The sequence below is a fragment of the Scedosporium apiospermum genome, assembly GCF_000732125.1.
Source record: "Scedosporium apiospermum strain IHEM 14462 chromosome Unknown SEQ_SAPIO_0110, whole genome shotgun sequence".
Lineage (NCBI taxonomy): Eukaryota > Fungi > Ascomycota > Sordariomycetes > Microascales > Microascaceae > Scedosporium > Scedosporium apiospermum.
In genome coordinates this window covers 2,013,052-2,038,706 of record NW_015971811.1, presented here as the reverse complement: position 1 = coordinate 2,038,706, position 25,655 = coordinate 2,013,052, and the positions used below count along the sequence as shown (strand labels likewise).

Genomic DNA, 25,655 nt, shown 5'->3' with positions numbered 1-25,655 from the left:
CTTTTGGTACGGTTGGATTTCTCCACCAGCGCTAGTTAGTTCGATGGATCAAGGACTTTTGTCCGCACGAAACAGAAGAGAGAAGGTCAATGACCGCCAGGCTCCGCATTACTTAGAATTACTTCATGGAGGGTTAGCGGAAAAGGTTGCAGTCATTGGTGGCCATACATTGTAGGGCAGGGGTTCTATATTGTTGGTCAGGAAGGTGGCGGAGGAGGAGACATTGACGGTGGGCTCTATTAGCCAGGCAGAGCAGTCTTGGTTCTCCTTCAACCTACTGACTGAGGCTTGCTACACTACCAGAGTCCATCTTGGAAGTATCACTGATGAGATCTATCAATGGACATCCACATCTAGACTTCAATTAGGTCAATCTCTTGAATGTACCATGACTGAAATCTTCCTCGGAGTATTCGATCAATAGCGCAGTGGGCGGGTCCTGTGGCGTGTCTTCCTCGCACAAGTAGCGCATTGACAGAGTATTCAGTTACCAAACAAAATCAATTTGATCAGGGGGTGGGATCAAATGAGGTCCTGACGCCAAAGAAGAGCAGCACGGTCAATTGAGGTATGCCGACTTAAATACCCTCGTCTTGGTGGGACAACCTCCACACTTTGACCTTGGCTGACCCCACACAAATCCCCTCTTTCGGTTTTGGAGGGTGGGAGTTGACTTGACCAAAGCAAAATAATTTGAAGAAATGCGGAGAGATTGTGGGCCAGGGTATCGCCGGTGAGCCTGGCGATTCTGACGATGTCGGTAGTTGATCGAAGGAGGACTTCACACCGACTGTGCATACTCGAAAGTGCTTTCCTGCATCAAGAAAAAGAAACCCTAATTACTGCCGGCTACCTATCACAGCCGTGGCCTCCTATCTCATTCTTCAATTTGCCTTCCTCAATCATAGAGCAGATATCAGTCAGTGAGAAACAAGGACTTATAATTTGCACATCGCTACAGGGCAAGGCTAGCATGAAATGTCAGTAACGGGCTGACATGTATATGTGCCTGCTGATATCAAATTATCAATCCGTCGAGTATATCTCGACTGAGGAAAGGGAGAGGATCTAGAAGGGTCCCTTCATTTTTGCGAAAGACCATGTGGCACATCGATGATGGTGTGCTGCTCCAAACACCACAACGCTACCAAGAGAGCAGTATGAACTGTCAGATCGGACAGGCGGAGGCTGCAGAAACGCTTCATATCCCCGAGATTGATGAAAATTTGTAAAGATCCGATGTTTAATGTCTAAAACAGATAAATTCCTTCCGAGGAGACCAGAAGGCTGGTCTGGGTTGGTTTAATACAAAGAATGTCACCATGACGCGTAGCTTTAATCCCAAGGAAGACTTCCTTCTCTGGGCCGATGGACAAAAAAGAGACAGCATTGATCAACCTCCTATCAACGCATCGAGGGTCGGTATTAAACTATTGGTACCCTTAACTATTTAACCATGCTCTACAGAGACTACTACGTTCATGGTAAATGGGAGACGAAGACGCTGCATCCTTGAAGAGGCTCTCGCTTCGGATAGTTTCAATCCTAGATGAGACGTCGCTTTACTCATATCATGCTTCCTTCGCAAAGATGCCCCCGAGAACGAGAGGCTTCGCACCGGATTAATTTTCTTGCATTACCTTTCAAGACTCGCGAAGCACATCGCGGAGAGAGAATCTGGGTTCAAGAGCGCTAGAATAAGACTAGTCAACAGCCTCTCTATTTCTTCAAATTAGCATTACCGTGGGTTTGTCCGCCTAGTGCTTGAACACTATATAAGTGACATAAATGCCATCCGTTTCGCCGTGGCCAATTCTTCTCGAGTATTTTGAGCGCATGGGAGGAGGTTTCTCAGTTAGGGTGTTCGGACAATTTATGTTAAGGCGCCCGCTGTATCTTAATTCATGGACTAAAGGCCGAGATAGCGACGAGAAGGAGGGGGTACTGCAGTCAACGTCCGTGATTCACAGTGCACAACGGAGGTCGGTACGATTGTCAATTGGACGATGTAAGATCTCTGGACTCGAATATTATTGTTGTCCCACACCACCAGCACGCCAGGACTTAAAGAGTCTTGGCGTTGACGCCAATGATCAATCCTTCTTGTTACGGAGTCGCTTTAATATCCACGACGAAGCGGTGGCTTGGTTGTAGTACACAGCGATTCAGAGATGCGACTCGATGACCCTAGGCCCAGTTCTTTTCTCTTGGGGGGGACTTGAACCAAAGCATTAAGAGTGTCCACTTCGTAGGAAGATAGTTCGAAGACCAATACAGACGAAGTTATCTCCATTTTCTCATGCACTCAAGCATCTTGTCGAATATCTCGACGGCATTGTGCATTGCCTGTATGCCTCTGGGGAATGCACAATCCTTCGTAGCACTGAGGTTTGTGATGTCTCCCGACACTTGTGTTCTGCTCCCAAAACCGGTCATTTGACTGCATCTTACATCAAAATCCAGCTCCATCCCACAACACTTTGTCATCATCCGAGACGTCGCGGTGCGCGTACTTCGTAGATGAAATGCTCTGCATCCCAAGAACCCATGCACGTCCATCAAATCGTTCCCTCAATCCCGATGCTGTAATCACATGGAGGAACTGGATTGGTCAGGGTGGTTGGGCGGAAAGTTGTTCCAGCTTCGCCGGGTGTCGGTCCGCAACTCCCACGAAGAGGGTGCGTTTAGCCTGGTTCCTTCCTCCACACTCCATCTGCGCATTATTATTGGTGGAATTCCCTTTCCGAAGGTCGTGGGCGAATAAAATCGCTACGCGACCCACCCCTCTCCATGTGACTAAACCGGAGCCCCAGAAAAGCCTTGCAAGGGAAAAGAGTACACAGGTAGCCATTGATCGTATGTTTGTTGGATGGACAAACGAACGTGGGTCGTCGTTAACTATGAATTTAACGTCATGGCTCAACGTCTCTGCACCTCTGAGTTCCCATGTTCATTGTCTTGCTCGTCGCTTCCCCAGTTGAAGTTCCAGGAGAATAGTTCTGGGGCATATCAACCTTATTCTACATGACTGTAACCTTAACTTTCTTGGGGTAGAAGCTCGGCAGTTGTGTATTGGCGGTGTGGAAGCCCTACTAGAGCCTGGAACCCTCAATGCATTGATCAATTGTTTTGTTCGCAAGTACTTCCAGCAACATTAGATTTTTAATTCAAGTTCGCGTACCTGCTGAGGGAATCATAGATAGATTGATACGAAAATACAGGACCAAGATGACGGACGAGTATGGATGGAGTGCATTGGCCTCCACGCCGGCTTTGCCTCACATCCAACCATTCCACTCATATGCGTCTCTCACCTCTGATCTTGTCTATCTCCTTGACCAAAAGCCGGGTTGAGTATGAAGAGGGAATAGAGTAATATACTCAAACGACCTGCATTTTCGCACGATGCATGGCCCCCGACATCTCACCAAGGAGCCTGTTTTTGTCCCTTGCGAGGTAAGCGATTCTGCTTGAACTGAACGGGAATGGCAGCGGATCCTATTCTTAGTCTCTGCCACAAACGCGGGAGGGAGCCGGAGACATTAATATCGCTTGCCACTAGCAAAGAGTGCTAAGATGTTCAGCTGACTATTGATCCGGCCCATTCGAGTGCGCATTGTGGCGAAGGATGATGTATGAATAAACTACAAAGCAAGGACGATATACTGTAAGACTTGTCGACGACAGCATGCACATGCTCGATCTGCCGATCCCAGAGCCAAGGAGAATGCCAATATTCGCAATTCTCGTCTGGTTCTGTTGATTAAATCTGATGACGATTCTTGGAGGACCTAAAGGTAGACGCTGTGCGAAATGAAGTGGCAATATAGCGGGAGGCGGCCCAATTCCGGTCTCGTATCACTAGCGAGAATGCAAAGGTTCGCCCATTTTCTCAGAGGAAGCCGTCCGCGGACGTACCCGCGGACTTAGTGATGATATTCCGGGCAGTGAACTTGGATTGAGAACGCCGTCCCTCCAGAACGGTTCGCCCTCCGAGGTGCATCACAACGTTAATGGATTAGAATCCAAAGAGGCCACCACTCTACAGTTTTAGGTTGCCAATCCACCCTTGTAGCAGGTGATCATTGATGTGGATGTCGGTTCCCTGTGGGCGACTATCCCAGGGTCGGGAATATAATGGTACAGCATTGATCGGATTTTCCCCCTCCTTGTCTTTGCCTGGTCGCTCCATGCGAACAGAATCTGTCTCTGGAGAGTCAAGGTCCGCCACCATGGCGGAATGGGTTTCGCGTGACACACATCGCAGCCACCATTCATGGGCTGGTCCAACCATGACTTGTATCATCGTTTCATGTTTCAACGCTGTAGTTCCGGGGTTCCGCTTTGGGACACGCGGGTTGGCAGTACTGAAACCGAAACTAACCTGACAGCTGCATGGCAGCTACGTGTGAAGAGGAGCCGCCCAGCCATTCGGGCATTGAAATAATTGGTGTGTTAGCTGCCAACCCAGAACGCCCAGCAAAAGACACGACCAGAGCCCGTACTCTCACACTCTCCGGTGCAAAGCATTGCTCGACCCAGTTCGTGATGTATCCTAATCCCAAGTTCTGATCCTCAACTCCAGCCTGGGCATAATCCTGATTCTGCTGGCTAGCTCGACCACTTGCGTCTTCCTGTTGTCCAAGTTTGCTGCGGCAGGTCTTGATTTACATCCACACCCCCGTGACCAGCTGGCTCTTCAGAAGGTTCCGGTCTGGCACGTCATATTAACTTACCACCTCTATTAGTCGTTACCGAGCGGCAGCGGACAGTTGTTGACGGGAGTGCTTGCCGACCTGTTTCCCGGGGGGGTCGCGGAATCGTGCGGTCAAAGGATCCTGTGCCCAGCTTCCAAATGAAGTGTCCTCTCATTTTCTTCGTAATCGGGAACGGTGGTCCGACTTCCCTTCGGATGAGCAATATTCCACTCCCGTTGTTGAGCAGTTGCATTGATGAGGTCGCTGACTGGTCTTGTCCTCTTCTGCCCTTGGAAATAGTTATTGCGTGCCGCATCAATTGTTTGCACGTCTCCTTATTTGGACAGACACGCACTCCATGGCCGGATCTACCCAGTATTTATTGCTACTATTATTATTATTTCTTTTCTTTTAATTCTCTTCGCCCCAACGGAGAGGTCATTCAAAGATCTAATACTGTCAACTATACGAGGCCTAGTGAACAGTACCTTGCGTGCCTTACAGGCTAGTTCTCATACCACGAACCCAGAGAATCACCTCAAGAGTTGAAATGACAATTGGTATCAATGATGTATTCTTGTTATTCTCCAAACGGCTGTGTTGGCGTACAGCACCAGGAGGGCAAATCAGTGAATGGTCTTCACCACGTTAATTTGTTCGCAATCCGAGAGCACTTTACCACAATACGCTGCAGGACGGAAATGTTAGAAAGGGAAAGGACCAGATTTGTGGAGAAATCCACTTAGTGGTCGCAGGGTGCAGATCTTCATGACGAAGATGTGTCTCTTCCAAATGCACCTTCAACGTTCTTTTTCTCGTCCCGCCTGACCACTCGAGGCAGGCCTTGAGGGGTGAAACACAAGAGCCGCGCCAGTTCGACGACACTACTCGTAATACGAGATAGAGAGAGAAATAGTTTGGTAGTGAACACTATAGGAGTTGTATAAAGCTGAGTCTTGATTGGTATGTGCCCATCTTCCTCCTATCACTTCATGTGCACTAGAATGCTTCTGGTAAGCATTGTTTCCACGAAGTATGTCGACAAAAAGGGCCAACCAGCCTCGGAAGGGGGATAATAATGCACCTGGCGGGTGTTACTAAGAGGCTTCTTCCCCTTTCCCCCTTCACCGAAACCAGGTCTGAAATTGGTAAACTCCCCGTCCGTGCCTGTGCCTGGCAGAGAAGGCGGGGAAAAAGAGATTGCTACCAGTTTCCAGCCTTCCTTACATGCGGGACCAGTCTATGCGACAAATTGAAGAGTGTGTGAGCAATGTTCGAAAAGAGGTGTAGTGGTGCTGTGATATACTATATCTCGAACACTATGGGAGGTTCATGCCGCGGGGGCGGGCTTCACCTGCTGATCGAGGACTGTTCACAGCCTCATCAAAGTTACGTAGAAAGATGGATTCAATTGTACAATTGCCATAGCGTTTCTTAATCGGGAAAGGCTAGGTGCGGGTCGTCTTCAAGCGAAATATGCCTGGTAAGCCAAAATGGGAAGGCGCCATGAGGGTCATGATGTGGTGATATTATCATGGCCAGGTCAAGGATCTTCTCGGTGTAGACCCACTGACAAGAAGTGACTGACCCTGTACTGAGGAGGTGAACCAAGACCAGGCCACTTACACGCTCCAATGATTCGCCAAGCCACGGCGGACATTTAAGTATTCTAGGATCTAATCACAGCGAAGTATCCTTCCCTTCTACAAACATTGGAAGTACCGAGCTTCATTACAAAGCCATCAATGAGTGATGTTTCCAAGTAGAGGGTTGCAACCATCCACCACGAAGGAACATTTGATTCAGACTGCCCCTTCTCGGTAGAAGGGAACATGAAGTGTGATGGCACCGGTTAAATTGCCCCACGTGCTGGATAAATAGGAAGAAATTCCCTAATTCGGAAGGGGACTTAGACAGACTTGGGGGTGGAAGAGGATGAGGGGTTGGGACAGCATGCACAATGTACACGGGTACTAAACCAGACATTGGAGTTTCTCCAACTTCGTAGGTCACTTTCGAAAGACCGAAGACCACGTCGCCTGCATGGTTTTGCAGAACAGCTGGATTTTAGCCACTTGATCGAGTTTATTGAGGTAATTTACATGTTCCATTCTGGTGCTGTGCCTGCCTACTGGGTTCACACCGGTGAGCACCCAACCTCCTGTATGATCTCCATTACTATGGTTTGGCCAGCCCAAGCATATCACGGATCAAGGGAGAGAAATATACGAGTTTGTAGTTCGATATCAGAGGAGTGGCGCTCTTTCAAGAAACGAAAACGCTCATGAGGGCTTGGATGAAGACGAGATTGATGCGTAGATTCTTAACGTGTTCTGTCACAATCGTCTGTGAGTTACAAGAGTCGGAGCAGAAGTAATATCGCTAGGCCACACCGAGCTGATCCAGCCCCATTGAAACCCACACCCAACGGTGAGATCCATTGAACAGTCAGCTTCAAAAGCATAAGCCAGATTCCTCTTCTTGACGCCGCTGCGCTTTGACAAATGCTAAAATGCTTAAAGGCCGTGACAACCGCCAATAGCGCAGAATATACAAGTACATGCGAGGCTTGCGTCTTGCGGTGAAGGTCGAGCAGATCGACAGCGACAATAAAGAATGGAACGTTTCCTGCGTGGATCAGACTGGGGTTGTGACCTCCCTATATGATCTAGTTTAGATACCTTGCTGGTGAAGGAATTGTGGCCCGTTCTTTCCTTCTGGAAGCCTCCTTGATGGGGAAAGATCGACAGGCGTCCACGTCTGACGAAGTACAGGCAGAGGTTGTATCGAACAGCATTTCGCAGTCGAGAAACAGAGCCTGCCAGGCGTCTTCCTAGCGCTCATTGACAGGCAAAATGTGCAAGAATACGCTGGAAAGGTGCAGTCAGTGTGTCTCGAACCAGTCCGTTAAAGGCCAGGCCAAGTGATTGGGCTCTCAATCAAAAATCCAGGGTGAGACGTCAACTTCATAGTTTGGCCTTCCCTTGCACATCATTAGTAGGCTTAGTCAAGGTATGTGGGGGTAGCCAGGCCATGGGAATGTGAGACACCATTGAAATCAACAGTCTGGCGAGTCCCTTCAAGTGTTTGTCTCGAGGGCAGGTAGGCAGGATGCCTAGAAGCACCGGAATCGACATCTCCATACAATGTTCTCTGAGTACGGAATCACCTCAATACAAATTGGATTTTTGTCGATAACACAGGCGGAGTATTCCTCTACCGGCGCGCATCTCACGAACTATTGGAGGTGTGGTTTCACTAACAGTAGGAGTACTGCACACTTCAGGTGGTCAAGTGTCAACTGAACCAGATGTCAAGATTCGGTGGACCAAATTCCTCGGGGTTGTGCCGCCGCGTCACATTTAGTCAACCCACTGCCTATCACGCCGCCCAGTCTTGATCTTACAGATAGCGGTGTAGAGTCGGGCTCAAGACCATTGGCAAGAAAGTTTGTGGGGGCATGGGGAACAGAGTCTGGAGATATTGAGATCGGGTTATAGACTGACGAGAGGAATTTGGTTCCAAGCATACGGAGTACCCTCTCCGCATGTGCATCATACTGACTGACCGTCTCGCCAAACATCATAAAGAACAGCACCGTTCGGCGTGGAGCACGAGGCCAGTGATGGCACAGACATTGGGACGGCTCACCAATACTGAACACTCTGAAGAGCATTGAAGCAACACCACGGCCACGCCGACCGAAACTCACTTTCAGCCCCAACATGAAATTAGAGATGTCTTCGGCTCTCGCACATCAATATCCAGGGCAGGCGAGAGCCAACCGGTGGCTAAGCAGTTACGGTACTCAGATCGATTGAATTAATGGATCAATGGTCTGGTGGATACTGGTAGCGAGAGACGGAGGGCCGAACAGTGAGCGGTGACGGGTAGGCGAGGACTAGGGTTTCGGTCAGTTGCCGTTGTCGTTTCGCGGGGGGGTTTCTGGGGACGGATAGAGGCGGGTTTGGGTGTTTGGGCGGGGTCTGGGGTACCCCTACAGGGCCGGTGCGGTGCTGGTTCAGCACCAGCCCACTGTTCGTCGGCTCACCGCCAGCTGGGCTCACCACTATCCATACATTTCCCACGATTGGATGAGACACGCTATGTTTCGCCTTGTCAATCAACGAAATTAGCACACACAAACCACGGGCAATAATGTCGTCATTTCATCGGGGATCAAACAACTTTGTCAGCGGCGCTCGGCAAGATCTCCGATCCTTCTGCCCTTGCTCTACGATTGCCTCTCACAAAGCCCTGGCCGGCTTCCCATGCGAGATCCACTGCCCCGTGCTTCCTCCGAATGCCCCAAGCTTTGGGCTGACTGAGTTGCGATTACTCGCAGTCTGGCCCTCGCGCACCTAGCCGAAGATCCTGCCCGCCAGACCACCCCGTGACTTACCCTCTTACATAGGTCTCCCTCTGCTGGCATGATGATATTGAGGATCGTCGCCTTGGCCTGAGCGTACTTTTAATAGGCGGTATTCGCAGGAGGTTTCATCAGCCTCTCATGTACGGGTAGAGAAGCAGCAAAAGGCAATGCCAACTTGCTAGTATCTCGGAAAAGGGAAAAGACCGACCGCCGCTGCGACTGCCATGCAGACTTGTTGACGAGTTGAAGAAGCCTTATTCTGGACCCGTTCCTCTGGGTACAAGTGCTTCAGCAGCATGAAACGTCACCTGCTGAATACTGCACCTCAGGCTCAGGATGATTTTATCCCGAGACCGTCATCCACAACCCCTTTGAATTTTGCCCGCCCCAAGCGAGCTGCGTATCCATTAACACCAAGGCTACTAGGTGCAAATGAAAGAAACACGGGCGCGATCCTTTTTTTCCTTGCCTTTTTTTTTGGTTTTTTTTAGGGGGGGTTGGAGAGGGGGTTAAATTCGTCTGACCGAGAATACTTCCACTTGAAGTACTTCGTGCTCATAATACCATCTGATGGTCGGTGAGAGGATCAGAGATAAATGGCTTTGGCCACTCCCTGGACTGTGGGCAGGCCTATTCGAACAAGGGGAGCCAGCCACATTCTGTGCAGGAGAGTGCCGAACCGTGCTGGCCATGCTCCTGGGCGAGGAAAAGCATTTTCAAGACCGGCGATCTGTCATGGGGGCCTTGCTCCTTCCCTGGCAGGGAATTTCTAGATCTTGCTTGGCCCATCGTTTGGCCTAAACCCCCACACTCGCGCCACAAACGTGGAAGGGTTGATGGTTCTGCGAGGCGACAATCGAACAATCTCTTCCGGAAGAACCAGCCTCAACCTACCCACGTCGGTCTCTGCGGTTGCGGGGTTGATCTTGGTTCCAAAACTTGCCACTTGATCAAGTGAAGAGCCATGGTATTGTGAATGGAGGAAATCGTCTGAACCTTAGAGAATCGCGAGAGTGAAGGTGATCTGGCATAAACACACGCTAGTCCTGTAATCAAAGAGGCCAGCGAGTCGACTTGTTTGCAGTGTCAGTCGAGGCTCGCCTTGCTGGCTCGCCTAGCTAGGATCCAATGCGGTATTGTTGCACTCCGACAGGCCTCTCCTTGCGGTTGCCGTGTATCAAAGTGCACGCTCGGGGAGTTTGAAAGATGGGGGGCTCCAAGTCGAAACAGTAGGGTGTGGGGTGTTCCTTCTGGATTATCATTTCTTCTTCTTCTTCTTTTCCTTTTTTCTTTTCATCCCATGATGTGCCTGTAGAGCGTGCGCTGCACGCTCATACAAACAACCCACCCCTGATCGGCGAGGTCATATTCGCCACTTCTTACCCTCGATGATTGATTCGTTTGCCGCCACGCTGTCCGCCTTAATCGGAATATTATGATCTGTGGCTCCCTCATGCAGGTTAAGATCGAGTTCGAGTGGCTCCTGCGGTGGCTTGAGTTTCTCTGGTTCATTGTAGAAAGAGCCGGTTTTGGAACGGCGGCTGCTAAAATGGCTGGGGTGTCAGATGGCAAATATCAGACACAACCACGGCCAAAACACCACCGCGGTCAATCATCCCATCATCCCAAAATTGGAAGGTTGATGTGAGAAGAATGGGTCGGAGAAGAAAGTAAGGAACCAAAAAAGGGCAAAAGAAAAAAAAAAAAAAAATGAGAGAAAATGATCAGACAAAACTGTGAGTCGCGGGGTGTAGATTCAGAGAAGAGGATGAATGCAACGGAACCGAGGAGAAAACCCCAACATCTGAGCACCAGCTTGAAAATATTCCCCTGTGACCGCATGCGCCGTCCATCATACAACTTTGTATGACATGCCGGCCCAATCACGAATGTCCCCCCACACTCCATCTGGTTGTTTTCTCTTCCGTGCGTGCTTCCTCTCTCGTGTCTGTTCTATCTCCCCACGGCGTATCTGACACCATAGAAAGTGTTGCAAATGCAGGCTGCCATGTAAGACAGCTTCGTCATGACACCTCAATCTTCTGTTCCACGCCGGGGTGGTACATCCTCCAGAGTGTCGGGGCTTTCGTGAAACGTTTCTCCGCATACGCCCTACCTCCCCACGGGCTGTAAACCTTTTCACTCGTGGGATGCGGTCCTTCCTACGGCGCCTAGACCGCTGCAGGAAGAAAAGTTGCCTCGCTGTTCTTTCGTATCTGTTGATCGACCTTGCTTCTCGGGGCCGGTCTCGTACTGTTGATATCTCCACTCTTTTCATTTCGTGGGTGCGATGTATCAGGCATGGCCCCGTCGTGTCGAAGTCTTCGAGAAGGTCGGAAAGTCATGGTTCCCTAGACCACGATGATGTGCGGTCTTTCCCCTTGACCTTCCCTCCGCGGATATGGATGTCTCTCCATCCGATGTTCGAACATGTTGTGTTGCGGGGATATCCTTTCTATGCCGTTCCCCCTTGTCAGAAGAAGCCATCTCGTGCTTGAAAGGATCGTCCGCCAGTTCCCTTTGCCTTCTCGCTTTGCCTTGTAGTTCGAAGGTCGACAAGTATCTTGAGGCACAATGCATAGTGCCGTGAGCCTATCATCGGTTTCCCAAGTGATCTGGGAGTGTCGCTAGCCAAGGGGCTTTTTGTTATCTTCCTCTCCCATCGGCTTGTTCTGTATGGTCGCCATTGTCTCAACCATTTCATGATCGATGAGTGCGACTGCCCAAGATAGTATCTCCAGTCGTATCCCGCCGTTCAACTGGATAGTCCAGCTCATCATCCGTGCGGCCGTGTGGCAGGTTTGCATCGTCCCCTGATCCCAGACGAAGGTCTCATCCATTTTGTCTCTCAACCCCTTCCCTTCGAGAAGAATGAGGGAAGTCGTCTGACATGTTGGGGTTTTGGATGAAAGTCGTGACAGAAGACATTCTGCATTGGTAGGGTAATCCATACCGGCAGGGATCCTTAGATTGGGGTGACGTTACTTGTTACAGTGAGAGGCAATCATGCAGTGGTGAACTCTTGGGCGAAGGGATGTTGGACTGGCTCGGTGTGTTCGGTGGTTTGTCGCAGATAGAGAATGTGTCTTAGAGGTCCTCGACAAGAAAGAGGTATGGTGGATGCCAAGTTCAGCACCAAGATGGCTTCAAAGCGACGTTCATTGCAATCTCTTTTTTGTAGGAGAAGGAGTTAGACGAGCCGGCCTCAGGAGAGAAGGCAAGCTTATATAGATCAAGCGTCCAGAGAACGCGTAATTAGGGCGTCATCCATCAAGAGCCTGAAGTTTGATAAAAAGGAGCAAAAAAGTCCTTCTCGTCAAAGAGTCATCTTTCCCGAATTGTGCCTGAAGTGTATATCCTCTCGCCTGGCCTGAGAACTCGCTGGCTCTGGAATTATTCTCTTCCTGCCAGTAACTTTGCTACCTTTCACTTTGCCTAAGAAGAGAAGAAACACAGGTGGCCGGGGAAAGGCCCCATCCTCATTCTCGCCTGTTCTTCAGATTTCCACTTAGCCAACAGGGAAACAAAAGAGACTGGAGAAGGCTCAAATGGATCAAATAATGGTCCCTGGAAGCTCCACAGGGTGGACGTTGGCGAAATCAGCCGGCTCGGCAGGAAAGACTGGCTTTTGTTCTACGTTGATGCCTGTACAGGCAGTGTTGGGAAGTGTCTCGGACAGAGAATGCCGAGTTCATGCGCCGGGGCACCCTTCAAGAGTGCCGAAAGACGGCCAGTTAGACACTGGCGATTGGTGACGTGTACTTGGGTGTCATGAGTTTTGTCTTGGACTTACGCAGCTTTGAACTGGAGAACGCTAAAGGTTGGTTTTGGCTATTTTGAGGCGTACAGAGACGTCGTGGAGAATTCTTTTAGCCCCATCTTATGGCCCATAAGATATCTAGATGAGGTGACGAGTTGCACTCAGGAAAGGGCATCTTGTCGGCCAGCTCAATATCCTCACAGTAGCCTGTGCTGCCTTTGCCTCCTCGTCGAACCCAAACTTAACACAAGCTCATAGATAGCTCGTTCTCATCTATTGATGTCTACTCTCACCACTGAATGGGATGGCTATTTAGTAGGCATTAATCCGAGTCTTGTGAACAGTCCTCCTCTTCTTGCTGGTCAGACAAAAAATCCACTGGAGGGGTTGGATATGTGTAGTTGAAAAAAGCGTCGCAGAACTGATCCATTACTTTCGCATCGACCTTACCTCCCAATATATCCTTGAAAACAGACCTCACACTGACTCGGGCCACCATTTCCAAGACGTCCATCTCCGACGAATCCAGCGGAGGACCTGCAGAAAAAAAGAAGATCCTGGCGGCTTGGGCAACTTCAGGGATATCTAGCAGTTCCGGGTCAGCCAGGTTTTCAAGTAGATATGACCATACTGATTCGGCGAGAGGGGAGAACCTACCACACATGCAAATAGAATCTTCGCGGTCCGTCACGTTTAGCCAAGCTGAAATGATTTATAGAGAGTTAGATGGATCCTTACCTTGAAAGCGGAAATTCGCGAGGCATTGTAACTCAGGGCCAGGGATTCGACCCCCTGTTGAGGATGCGGGTATCCAAGAGTCCTCAAAATCTCTGTGCGCCATGAAAGTAGAGATGGTAAAAGTCCTAAACATCAACTTGTTCAGCTCTACTGGCCCAACAAGCGAGCGAGCCCCTATTGTGCGTATTAACGACTAGATTCTTGTGCCGACAGGAGGACGTAGTATAATCGCGTCTATCAACCAATGCAGGCTAGGAGCGGAGATAATCCTGGCTACTTACCCATTGCGATGCATTCCTCAGGGCTAGGCATCAAATTAGAGCTAGTAGATATCTCAATGTCATAATCCGGTTCATCGGCGTGCATTCTTCGACACAACTGCAGATAGAAATAGAAGCGACGGGGAGGCAGGTGCAGGTACAAATTCGTGAGGTATTCGCGGTTGAAGACTCGGGTTCGCTCGTCGATGCCGTGGGACCATGCGTCGATTTTTATCCTTAGAACTAGCATCCTGAGCGCCTGGTTCATGTCGTAGAATATTGTCCGTGTATGCCCGCCTTCTCAACGACGTTAGCCTTCTCCAGTCGGACCTTAAGACTCGGATATTCTTACCAAGAACGCCGTAAACTCCCCCAACCTCCATACCCTGAGGCATCATTTCGTAAAATTCGTCTATCTTCGAAGCGAATAAGTCGAGGTATTCGAGTCCTGAAGGCCTGGGAGGCTTTGGGCGTCGACCAGCTGCTTTGCGGAACTCTGGTAAGTCCACATATTCGGACGCCTCTGGGATATGTTCCAAGAGCTCTTCAACTTTGAACTCTCTGCTCTTGTCTTGAAGAAGCTCCGTAAAGTAGCGGTTTTTTTGTATATGGACTTCCATGAATTTGTCGTAATCATCTACCGTCTCGGTCGGCTCTTCGGGGGGGATATAGCAAGTCCCCTCAGAACCAAGAGCCTTTAGTAAAGCCTCGAACTTCCCAAGCAGCCGCCGACCGCTAGAAACAGTATCACCGCCCAAGACCTTGTGATGGGGCGTAGTGGAAGTCATGTAGTCCTCTAAAATGCGAAAAAACCCTTCCCTTGTGCCGAACACGACATTCCTGCATCTGGAGGCATTATCAAGAAGAATCCCGTTTATTCTCTTGACATGTCTTCCTTGTAATCTGAAGAATGAAAATATGAACCTATCGTCCTTTTTGGGTTTCCACTCGGGCTGAACTTTGCCGTGATAGATAATGTATGGATTCGAGGTTTCGGCTTTCCCAACAGGCAGACTATGCAAGATAGATTTGGGCTGCACGGCCCATTGCTGCAGGCTTGCCTCATGTACCCTTCGGAGGTTCTGTCGGCTCTCATGGTCAAGACGTTCACCTCGGTAAGGGAGGTCATTGCTTCGGAGAACGAGCATGAGTTTAGGGGAAATGGGCGCAAACTCGTGGAACCGGCGGCAGGCACCACCTTCGATTTTTCCTGTCTTCGGGTCTCTGACGAAGGAGTTCGGGCCTTCAAATACGTTGTAGCTGTGGTCGGTGAGAACGTACTCATCTTCATCATCGGCCACAGTGCACAAGGCCATGAAGGACATGTCGATGTGCGATGCGAACCACACGGCATCCGGAAAGAACATTGTCGACATTAGGGTTTTGGTCCATTCCCTGGTTGTTTTGTTCATGTCCAGGTCAATGATGGCTCCAAGGCCCTCAAACCAGACGTCCAAAGGTCGACTGTATCCACGTTTTTCCATATATTCGAGGATGAGGACTCTGTCGTTCTCCGAGTAAGTATCCGGGACGGAGTGGTTGAATCGTCTGCGAAATCCAGGACCTCGATACTTGAGCAAGAAGAGGAACTTTCGGACAAGATCTCTTTCGAGACGAGTGAGCATCACGCCCCTTTTCGAATCTTCCAATTCCTTTACCATTCTTCTGAATATGCCACACACTGTCCGCTCCAAGCCGCGAAACTTTTCCTCAATACGCTGCTGCTCCTTTGTAGGCTTGTCAGGGTCGCGGTACATATCCACTTCACCAAGGATACGGCCCACCGGGGTCTCTTGGATGGAGAGGACATCTTGCTCGAGATCGAGGTTGTATACAACAGGGTCCCCCGGGTACATCCCCTTTTCGTACTTCTGGCCTTTCTGCTTCTTCTTCTTATTCTTCTTATTCTTCTTCTCCTTGTTGGAGTCGGTGTTGTCTTGGTCCGGGGGTGCGTATTTGTGCGCGAAGTTCTTGAGGAGGAATTGAGGTACGAAGTGCTGATATTGAGATCGTACTCCCGAGGCCGGGGCCGGAAGCGATCCCTGAGGCTCTGACATGATTTCTCGAAGATTTTCTTTGCTAGAATTTTGAGGTTTTGCGATGAAAATAGACAAGCATTCATTCCGAAGATACCATCCATCAATATATATGTATATAACACCCAACAACTCGCGTCAAGAAAGTCTACTGATACGAAGCCCATATGGGACGACCAAGGCTCGATCGAGGGATGCGCACATGCGGCCGGCCAACCGCTGCTCAAGTCGACGATGATAGGCTGTTGCGTGGCAGCCTGAGGGTGGATCAAGAGCTCCATCGAGACCGAAAGATCTGGAGGGGAGATTCAAGAGTAGGCATCTGGATGGGTCCAATCAAATCCGGCCGCATGTTGGTGTTGGTGATGTTGGTGATGCCACCACTTCAATGAACGAATCACATAGTGAGGGCATACCATCCTCTAATCGGGTACGAAGTACTCTCTACCTCTCTTCTCTCTCAATCAGACGAATATATATTTCTCCCAAGATCTCCAAACTCGCAGAGTACCTGCCTCTTCCTTCCATTCCATCCATTCCTTCACCACCAACCTTGATCCGCGCGAAACCTTGACGACGGAAGAGTCAAAGAAAGAGGAAAACAAGAAAAAAAAATAGAAATTGAAAAGAATGGAATGGAAGGGCTACGTCGATGGCCTCCTGGAATCGGCGTTATGCCGGATCTCCAACGTTTGTTCAATTAATCCCCGCTTCATTCATTATGTATGACCGATGAACGTTAGGAATCCCGCGGAGGACCGATTCCAGGAGGCCATCGACGTAGCTCTTCCATTCCATTCTTTTCAATTTCTATTTTTTTTTTCTTGTTTTCCTCTTTCTTAGTTCGTTTTGTTGTTTTCTTTCCTCTCCATTCTAGACTGTCAGTAAGCCTATCGCCCAAATAACATTGATGGTATCAGGAGAACTAACCGTCCCCAAGCAATAGACACCTCGCCCCACGGCAAGGCTCAATTGCCTCCAGGCCATGTTGAATAGCTCCCGGGATCTCTCTCCAATATTGTGTGGGTTCTCAGCACAGATGAATATGCATTCGCCTTGCCAGCTCGAATCAACGAGAGTGCTAACCCTAGTCCTGTAGGATTTAACCGAATCCCCAGTCCAAGCTGAGGATATTCCTCTGCATGAACAAGACATTTCAAGTGGTAGCACCTTCATTCGTGACCTGCTAGACACCACGTCGAGATGGCTATCGGAAAGCAACTGGAATTTTCATCCTCAGCTGGCCTTGTCCTGGGCTGCTTTCAAGAACGGGCCTGCAACATCATTAGATGTGTGCGAGGTGCTAGAATGGAGTTCAATTAAGCTATGAAGTGTCATTACAGTCGGTAAGTGTTAGACAGTTCATTTTTGCGGTCAATTAGTGGTGAAGCAATATGGGGTGTCTAACAGGACCTTTTATCATCACAGACACTAGATTGACGGACCTGGGTACGTCGTTAAAAGGTCCAATTAGCGAATAACAAAAAAGAAAACTTCACTACGAAGCTTTAAACCAATTTTAAACAAAACTCTTCAAGCGATTGGCCCTCTGGGCCCAAAATTTCAACAAAATGTCGGACGGCAACTTGGAAAATCAAGGGCCGACGGGGGACTGGGATAGAATATCATGGGAAGAATGTCTTATGGGATCGGAAACTGTGGCCAATCCGGCCACCGGCTCGGTTCCGAGTCTATTTGGAACTAGGACTGATTTGCTGCCTCTCGATGACGGCAGTACAACTTTCGACCGGGTCCAGCAGAGCGGTCCAGCCAGCACAGATGAGCAGCCTTTGAACTTCCTATCCTTTGAAGCTGCATTTCCCGGCTTCCCCCTCATCAACAACTCAGCCGACTGGCCTACCACTCATCAACACGGGTTGGACGTCGGCTATATGGGGGGTATGGGCAGTGCAGGCATGGAATACCTTGGAGTTTGCTCATCTGAAACATCATCTAGCTTGTCACCGCTCTCATCTCCCCTTAGCTGGGGTCTCTCGAACCCCACGTCTCCGGGAACCCAAAGCAGTTACACGCCCTTCAGTCCTGTGGCAATGGCCACTGGATATGAGGGGCCGCTGTTGCCAAACAACTGGCCTCTCTCAGAAAGTGCATCTCCGACGCCGCCGGTCCCAGTTCCTAGGAGCACAAGATGCAGGAATAGAAGCCGGGAAATCAAGAGAAGGGGACGAAAACGAGTAGGAGAGACAAAGTAAGTCTCGAATCGAAAGTGTGGCACATTGATTCCGCTGTACTGATACACAAGAAACAGACGAGAGATTAGGAAACGAGAGAAGCCGGAGAAATGTCCTGAGTGTGGCCAGGGAAGTTCCTATGATCGGGATCGCAAGCGGCACATGAATAAGCATAAGAAAAATCGCAAGAGGGTTCATTGCCCGTATTGCGACAAGCCCTTCATAGCTGATTATCAACACAACCTGAAGAGGCACATCAAGAAACAGCATCCGGGTGAAGCTGTCGACGCAGCTGTATTTCGTCGGGTTTTCCTTGAGTCTGGGACAGAATGATATCGATAGTTTGTGTATTTCGTTAGCCTATGTACGTGGTATTTCGGAAATATGAAGTCTGTTTAGTTTTTCTCGTAGTTGGAAGGGGAGGCTTGGAGTGTTGAAGTGTCTTGTCGTAATGTTCATCGAGATGATGTTTCGTCGTCCATTGCGAAAATGACAAGTGGCAATAGACTAGCAGCCAATTGTCCACAGCTGACGGGATGGTCGCAAGACCAGGTCATTCGTTCCTTCCTCTTCAATGCATCGATTGATCTTGGCTCATCTTCTCAGCTTCAAATCTCATCTTCGCATTGATGATAAAAATAAACTCTTGGATCATTGCCGTGGACCCGAGAAAATCGCAGAAAATTGCAGATAAGTGCTAGGCTTGGCATTTCTATCTTTAGGAGTCTCTCGATCGGGAAATTCCTCACGCGACGCCGGAGGTTTAATCTTTTGCAATGCGGCGGGACTCTCGCTTGAGCCAAGCGCCAGGGCGTTGAAACGAAACAGCTCGATCTCTTCTTCTGCTTGGCCCGGAAGCTTCCGCTTGTGACCGACCAACTGCGCTAAGAAACGAAAAAGTGGGATGAAACCCTGGACCAACCATGAGCACTTTGTCTCGAAACGACGCCTGGTTTCAGTGGGGACTGCAGCTAAAGTTAGGATATTCGCACGGGCGTTGCATTTGACTGGCTGACAATGCTAGACATCCTTGAAGGAGGTAGTGAACTATTGTCGATGTTTGAACTCAACCGCTTTTCATCCCAACTGCTCGTTCTACTCGTCAGGTAGCCCCTGGCAGGTATACACATTCCTCGCCCAGGACGTACGAGGCTCTCCAGACTAGCGATCCTTCCATCCGAGGTCGTCGACATGGACGGGATAATGGATCTGGGGACGACAACACCTGTCCCCTCCATACTTTAACCTTCTTCTTCCCGTCCTTTCATCGAATATACTTTTCTCCTCTGCCACAGTCGTTCCCGTGTTTCGTTTCATTGTGCCTTTTTCTTCTTGTCCAGTGGTTTGTTTCCTTTCTCCATTCACTTCGCTGTCTGTCGCTAGATAGACCCGCCAGCTGGCTGTGCCTTTTTCTCTTTCTTTCAGATATACGCAGAGCGGCTTGAAAGCAAAGTTCGTTTCGTTTCATTCTATTTTCCTTCTCTACTGTGTCTCTCATACGACACACGGCCGCCCTCAAGATCGTTTTCATTACGTTGCGAGGACCATTTGCTCTCTACGAGCAGTGACATATCGAGAAACATTAGAGTGAATATCTCCATCGAGATACCTACCAACTGGGGTGAGCTTGAGATTCGGACTCATCCGGGAGGCCAAAACTTTCACTATGCGGTAAGTAAAAGGGTCCTGAACCACACTTACATCGATTTACAAGAGGACTAACCCAGTTACAAAAGTCAACCAAGGACTACAAGAGAGCTCCAAGCCGAGCTTGATGAGCGTCAGGTCGTTGACCTTACCGACAATGACAGTGGTGTCAACTCCGACGCAGACAATAGTGCCTTCTCAGACACTGACGATGGCTTCTTCAACCGAAACAGGCTCACTGTTATTCAACGCCGCAGGAAGAAGAACAGGGCTCAACGACGCCAGATTCCAGGGTTCAACACGGATGACGATAGTGGTAACAACTCCAACACGGATAATGATGGGGCCTTCAGCGATACCGATGACGGTCTACCCAATCGCAGCAGACTCCCCGCTGGCCGACCTCGACGGGTCAAGCGTTCTGAGAAGCGCCAAATTCCGATATTCACGGACGATGAAAGTGGGAATAACTCCAATACTGACAATGGCGGCTTATCGGATTCCGACGACGGTTTCTTCAACCGAAACAGGCTTCCTGGAGCTCGTCGTCGTGTCGTGAAGCGCGCGGAGAAGCGCCAGATTCCCGTATTCACTGACGGCGACAGCGACGCCAACACCAACACTGACAACGACGGTTTGTTCTCGGACTCCGACGGTGGCTTCTCCAATCGCACGCGAACTGGGGTCAGGCGACGTCATGTGAAGAGTTCCAGGCGCCTCGGGATTGAACCGAGAACAGATTCCGAGCCTGACAATAAGGGTCCTTCCCAGGAGCCCGAGTCGGAAGATGAGGCCAAGCCCTCCCAGAGTGTCGGGCCACCCGCCGAATCGCCGTCTCCAGTAGTTGGCCCGGCCCCTATTTCGTCGGCGACAGACCCTGTGCCGAACGTTGGTGACCCAACTTCGGCGGCCCCTCCTGCAGACACACCTGCCCCAATCCAGACCCCCATCGTGAGCGCACCAGAAGCACCTAGTACCAGCGAAGGAGTCGGCCCAACGCCCACTTCTGACGCGGTTGGCCAGATCACAGGCGGGACATCCACTGGCCCTACTCTTAACCTACCCGCTTCAACCAACATTGGTACCGGCGCCGAACCAGCTGGAAATGCTCAAGACATCACGTCCGGCAACTCTGGCAGTGGCATGAGCCGTGGTACGGCGGTCGGTATCGCCTTCGGAACGATTGGTAAGACTCCTTCCTATCCTTTTTGCGTCTATCATGAGGCATAGAGGCAGCATGCTAACATGATCTTGCAGGTGGCCTCGCACTCATTATTGCCGCCGTATTCTTCTTTATAAGATGGCGCAAACGACGGCTTGACGACATCTTCGACCAGCCTCCCCCAGCAGGGCTACAACGCACCAACCCCCGCACGGATACCCTAGTCATGGACAGGGCCATGCGCGCCGTATACGCCAACGAGCTCGGCCCAGACGACAAACTCTTTGCGGGCCAGGAGACACTCGATCAGCGCTCCCTTGCCGAGAGAGAGGTTGATCAGGCGCACAGCCCGGTTGACCAGCCTGCGACCGTCCTGCCTGTGCCTTTGGATAACGCAAGCGGTCGTGGGAGCGTCTTCCGAAACGTCAACGGGTGGTTGCAAAGGACGACAAGTGCGCTTTCGCAGAGACGGGACTCTATGCTCTTCTTTACACAGCCGGATGCGCAGACAACAGGCCCCCCTCCGGTGCACCTTGGAGGAGGAGGCAAATATAGGTAAAATGGAGTTATTTATTGCTTTTATTGTTTTCGTAACAGGAGGAAAGACTGGGAAATATTTTGAAAATCTTACTGTCACGATTCACTTCACTTCTCTACCATTAGACACAGGAGATCAATAGAACATACGGTTAGCTGATCATGTTTCTCAAACTTCCACAAGACGGTTCTGTGTAACTGAGATGAACTACAGCAAGGCAAGGACCATGAATATTGACTCCAGTTAACCCCGTTCATCGCAAGTCTTCGAGCTATCCAGATACCGGATATTGCTATTTGGAATACCCCCAAGAGCCCACCGCGATAATTGAAATTGCGTCTCTAGGAACCCACGTATTCCTTGCAACCAGGGGTTTCTCCTGTATCTCTCGGGTGCCAAGCCTAAATCCGTGCATTCCGATCTCCGACCGTTGCTCTTCCCGTTTTGCCCGGATCCAGGAATGCCGATGTGGGAATGAAAGAGATCCTTCGTTCTTCAAAAAGAAACTCTCGGGGGAAACGCCGTTCCTTGCATCTATCAATATATCAAATCTGATAAACCGCCGACAGATCAATTTACAAAGTACTTGGATAATGCCGTTCTTTCACCTTGGTCCTTGGCTTCCTCGTCTTTTGCCTAATATCCCGCCCTCCCCGACTCCGACTCGCCCCAAGCAACGGAACCAGTTCTGCTCCCCAATTTGATCTCCCCCAATATTTAAAGTCCCCTCTGGAAACTACACAAGTACTCCATTCCGTACACTATAGCAATGTCTCTCTTTACTGTGCTGTTATATAGAGTGCCCTTCCCCACCTTCTTACACCGGCACCGGCAATCTCCAATTCCACAACTAATTAATATACACAGGTCTCTCGGGGCTCCTCTCCAATCCGACCAGCCAATGTCCTACTCCCTTGCTCGCACGGCAGTTATCCGGATCGAGGGCCGGCCGCAGGGGGGCGGGTGGTTGGTGAAAAGAAAAACGCAGGTTCCTTCTCCGCGCCGATTCAGATAGAATGCTCCTAGGTAGAGAAAGGGGTTGTTGGGAATCCCCAAACGCTGGTTGCATGGGCAACGGGAGGGGCTCTCTTCGTTTAGCCATGTGCACCTGTTCAATGGAAATCCGATCTCCGAGAAAGAGGTCTAAGAAAGGAAGCGGAAGGCAGAAGAACGTTTGCCACGGACATATATAACCAATGTAAGCGCTCGAAAGGGGAAATGGGAGCTGAAAGGGGGTGGGCCAGAGAGGTTATATCCATCCCCCACATCCCCTCGCAAACCCTCCTCTGTCCAATTTAGAAGAAGGGAAAGAAAGTCTCTCAATCCCACTCGATTCTTCTCTTTCAACCTCCAATCCGCCTACTCCACCTCCCTCGGAATCTCTCTCCCTCCCCACTCTCCACAACCTACTCTCTGCCCCCCAAGGCCCTGAACAAAATGGTCTCTTCCTCCGTCCTCGGCCTCTCGGCCCTCGTGGCCCTCGTCCAAGCCCACGGCCTCGTCGAGTCCCCCGCCGCCCGTGCCCCAGGAGAAGCCACTGCCGCCGTCTGCGGCCAAAACATGGTCGACTTCTACAAGGCCGACGGCACGTCCTACCCCGAGGCCCTCATGCGGAGCCCCAACTGGCAGAACGGCATCACCGAGGACTGCGATCTCTACCTCTGCAAGGGCTACCAGTTCGAGGACAACCTCGAGAACGTCCAAGAGTACAAGGCTGGCGACAAGGTCGACTTCAAGGTCCAGATCCGCATCCCCCACGTCGGATACGCCAACGTCAGCGTTGTCGATACCGCCAAGAACGCCGTCATTGGCGACGCGCTCAAGGTGTGGGAGAGCGGATACGCTGATGGGGCCAAGTTCCCCAACCTTCCCGCAGACGAGACGAGCTTCAGCGTCACAATTCCCGAGCTCGGCGGACAGTGTACTGAGCCTGGCGCCTGTGTACGTCCACCTCACCCCCTCATCCCCAGTGGACCCATTTATAGATCAACTAGACATTCGCGTGTAATTTATACTAACGTCTGATGCTGTAGGTACTCCAATGGTACTGGCTCGGCCAGGGTCAGACCTATGAGTCTTGCGTTGATTTCGTTGTCCCCGGCGCCGCTGCTGAGGAGGAGTAAAAACCTCTTAAGTCGTTTGAGAAGGCGAAGTAGGATGAGCAAAAATTGGTCTCGGGGGGTTCGTTTTGGGGTCCATCGTACTGCCCAATGGGTGTAAATAACAACCGTGTATGAGCATTGGGAAAGGAGGGGAATTTGACGTTGTTTTTCGCTATTGTTTGTACATAGATTCGAACTTGTCTTGTGAATATCATCACTTTGGCCTTGGAGCTCTGTCAGAACCGAGCGCCTTGATACTATTTCGTCAGTCCCTTGTCCACACGCTGTCGCCAACTGGTGGAGAATCGGCAGCGATATTATATTCGCTGTTCGGTTCGCTATTAAGGTTTCCAGTTTCACTTTCGCTTTCTTTTGTTTGTCACGCTCCCTCCTTGAGCAATCCCAACGGTGATTTTTATACGCCCGAGCGTAGCTAATCCCAATAAAACCTGCCCTCTATCTCATAACTCCCAAACTCCATTCATGCAGGATCGAAGAAAACAGGGAAGAGAGAAAACTAATCCACGGTGCGGAGGCCAAGTTCCGTCTCGAGGTCGTCCAAATCGCCAGCGCCTTGATCAGCAAGGCGGCCAGCGACGCTCTGTAGCCACACCTTATACTCCTCCTGCCGTTTCTCACTCAAGTAGTTATACCTCGGCTGATGCAGAGTATCAGCCTTATGAATCCCCATCGTCTCCCGCACATCCCGTCGCTGGCGGCCCTTCCCCTTACTCTTGGCTCGCTGCACGTTCTCCGACGCTACGTCTTCGAGAGCCAGATACCAATCGGCATCAATCCAGTCTTCTCTCACACGCTTGATTGCCGTCCCCACGTCAGGGAGCTTAGGATTCGTCCACCCATCCCAAAACTCCGCTTCCGTTAGGCCCTTTACATCAAGCGCTTCCCGGGCGTGGTTCATAATGTCCAGGGTCTTCTTCATAATGTCGACCAAGGACTCGACATCGGGCTCTACACTACCGAGTATCGTTGCTAGTCTGTCCATGGCGACCACAAAAATCGCAGCAACCGTGGCCGGGAGATGCGAGGATATCCACTTATCGTTGGTCCTCCTACCGCCTGGCGCGATGGCGTACTCGACACCTGCAAGAACAAATTTGCCGTAGTCCTCCCTTCGGAACTCCGCGACCAGGAAAGCGAGAACGCCGCGGATCCAGGGGTGCAGGCCGACCTGTGGCTGAATCGACTTTACGAACCCCCTACCGGTGGATTTCGTCGGTGTATCTACGAGAGTGATATCCGTGGCCGAGACCTTCCTCGCAGAGCGGGACACAGACCTGTCGAAGCCTTGATTCGGAACTGACTTGATAGCGCTCCCTAATGCAGGCGAGCTAAGGCCCTGTTTGGGTTTCGAAGGTGTGCTTCTTACCTGCCGGCCTGGAAGGATATTGTCGAGATGGGTGTATAATCGCTTGTAGACACGCGGAGGTATCGGCGGTCTCGGTTCAATAGGTGGGAGGTTTAAGGTGATTTTTAGCCTGCAGAAAGAGATCCTGTAGTTAGCACGTGTCTTCTTGAACTCGGCTGAGGGCACTCCAGGAATGGTTACCTCTCGCAGGCAATGTGCGCACACGCATACATCCTCGCGACCTCTTCATCGGCCTTTAGAGTGCTAGCTCGCTGACGAGACTGTGTCAGGAGGGTGCGGGCAGTGTCCACAAGGCGCGGCGGAAGCTGGGAGCTGTGCGTGGGCATAAGAGAGAGCAGGTTCTGCTCTATCGAGCGACTCATTTTAAACCGTCAGCCCGAGCGGCTGTTATCTTCGAGGACAAAATTGTAGGTGCTGAATGAAAGCGGCTGAAGTGGGGGAGGGGGAGGTTGGCAGTTTCGAGTTCAGGTTTCGCGCGAATCGAACTCGTCCCGGCTCGGCGGATTCGAAGATCAGATCGACGGCGAGGCGAAGATTATTCGCAAAATGGATCGCTTTAGGGCCCAAATTGATCTAGCAAGAATACCGAGGTATGCCAATTCTGGGTTAACGGCCTGCAGAAAGTAAAGGGCGGAATGGAAATGGAAATGTTGAGGAGAAAGAGACGAGCTTGTGACGAGGACAAAAAAGGTGGGAAGGAGGAGCTATGACGCTATGGCTGGAGCAAGGTCAGGGGAAGGAGCGCAGGAGCGCAGGGGCATGGG

The 25,655-nt window shown here is 50.6% G+C and overlaps 4 protein-coding genes across 4 annotated transcripts; 2 read left to right on the top strand and 2 right to left on the bottom strand.

Moving 5' to 3' along the window:
• Window positions 1-13,840: 13,840 nt before the first annotated feature.
• Window positions 13,841-15,884, bottom strand: SAPIO_CDS7492 (uncharacterized protein; the record flags this gene model as incomplete). Its single annotated transcript, XM_016789345.1, has 3 exons — window positions 13,841-14,124; window positions 14,180-14,673; window positions 14,752-15,884. 3 exons carry the CDS (start codon window positions 15,882-15,884, stop codon window positions 13,841-13,843), a joined length of 1,911 nt encoding a protein of 636 aa, XP_016641172.1.
• A 3,837-nt stretch (window positions 15,885-19,721) lies between these two features.
• SAPIO_CDS7491 (uncharacterized protein) lies at window positions 19,722-21,423 on the top strand (the record flags this gene model as incomplete). The annotated part of the gene is made up of 3 exons (XM_016789344.1): window positions 19,722-19,726; window positions 19,801-20,888; window positions 20,960-21,423. The coding sequence occupies 3 exons, from the start codon at window positions 19,722-19,724 to the stop codon at window positions 21,421-21,423; spliced, it is 1,557 nt and encodes a 518-aa protein (XP_016641171.1).
• Window positions 21,424-22,839: 1,416 nt separating this feature from the next.
• Window positions 22,840-23,525, top strand: SAPIO_CDS7490 (uncharacterized protein; the record flags this gene model as incomplete). The annotated part of the gene is made up of 2 exons (XM_016789343.1): window positions 22,840-23,343; window positions 23,436-23,525. 2 exons carry the CDS (start codon window positions 22,840-22,842, stop codon window positions 23,523-23,525), a joined length of 594 nt encoding a protein of 197 aa, XP_016641170.1.
• A 496-nt stretch (window positions 23,526-24,021) lies between these two features.
• On the bottom strand, window positions 24,022-25,253 carry SAPIO_CDS7489 (Origin recognition complex subunit 6; the record flags this gene model as incomplete). Its single annotated transcript, XM_016789342.1, has 2 exons — window positions 24,022-25,000; window positions 25,072-25,253. 2 exons carry the CDS (start codon window positions 25,251-25,253, stop codon window positions 24,022-24,024), a joined length of 1,161 nt encoding a protein of 386 aa, XP_016641169.1.
• Between the last annotated feature and the right edge of the window lie 402 nt (window positions 25,254-25,655).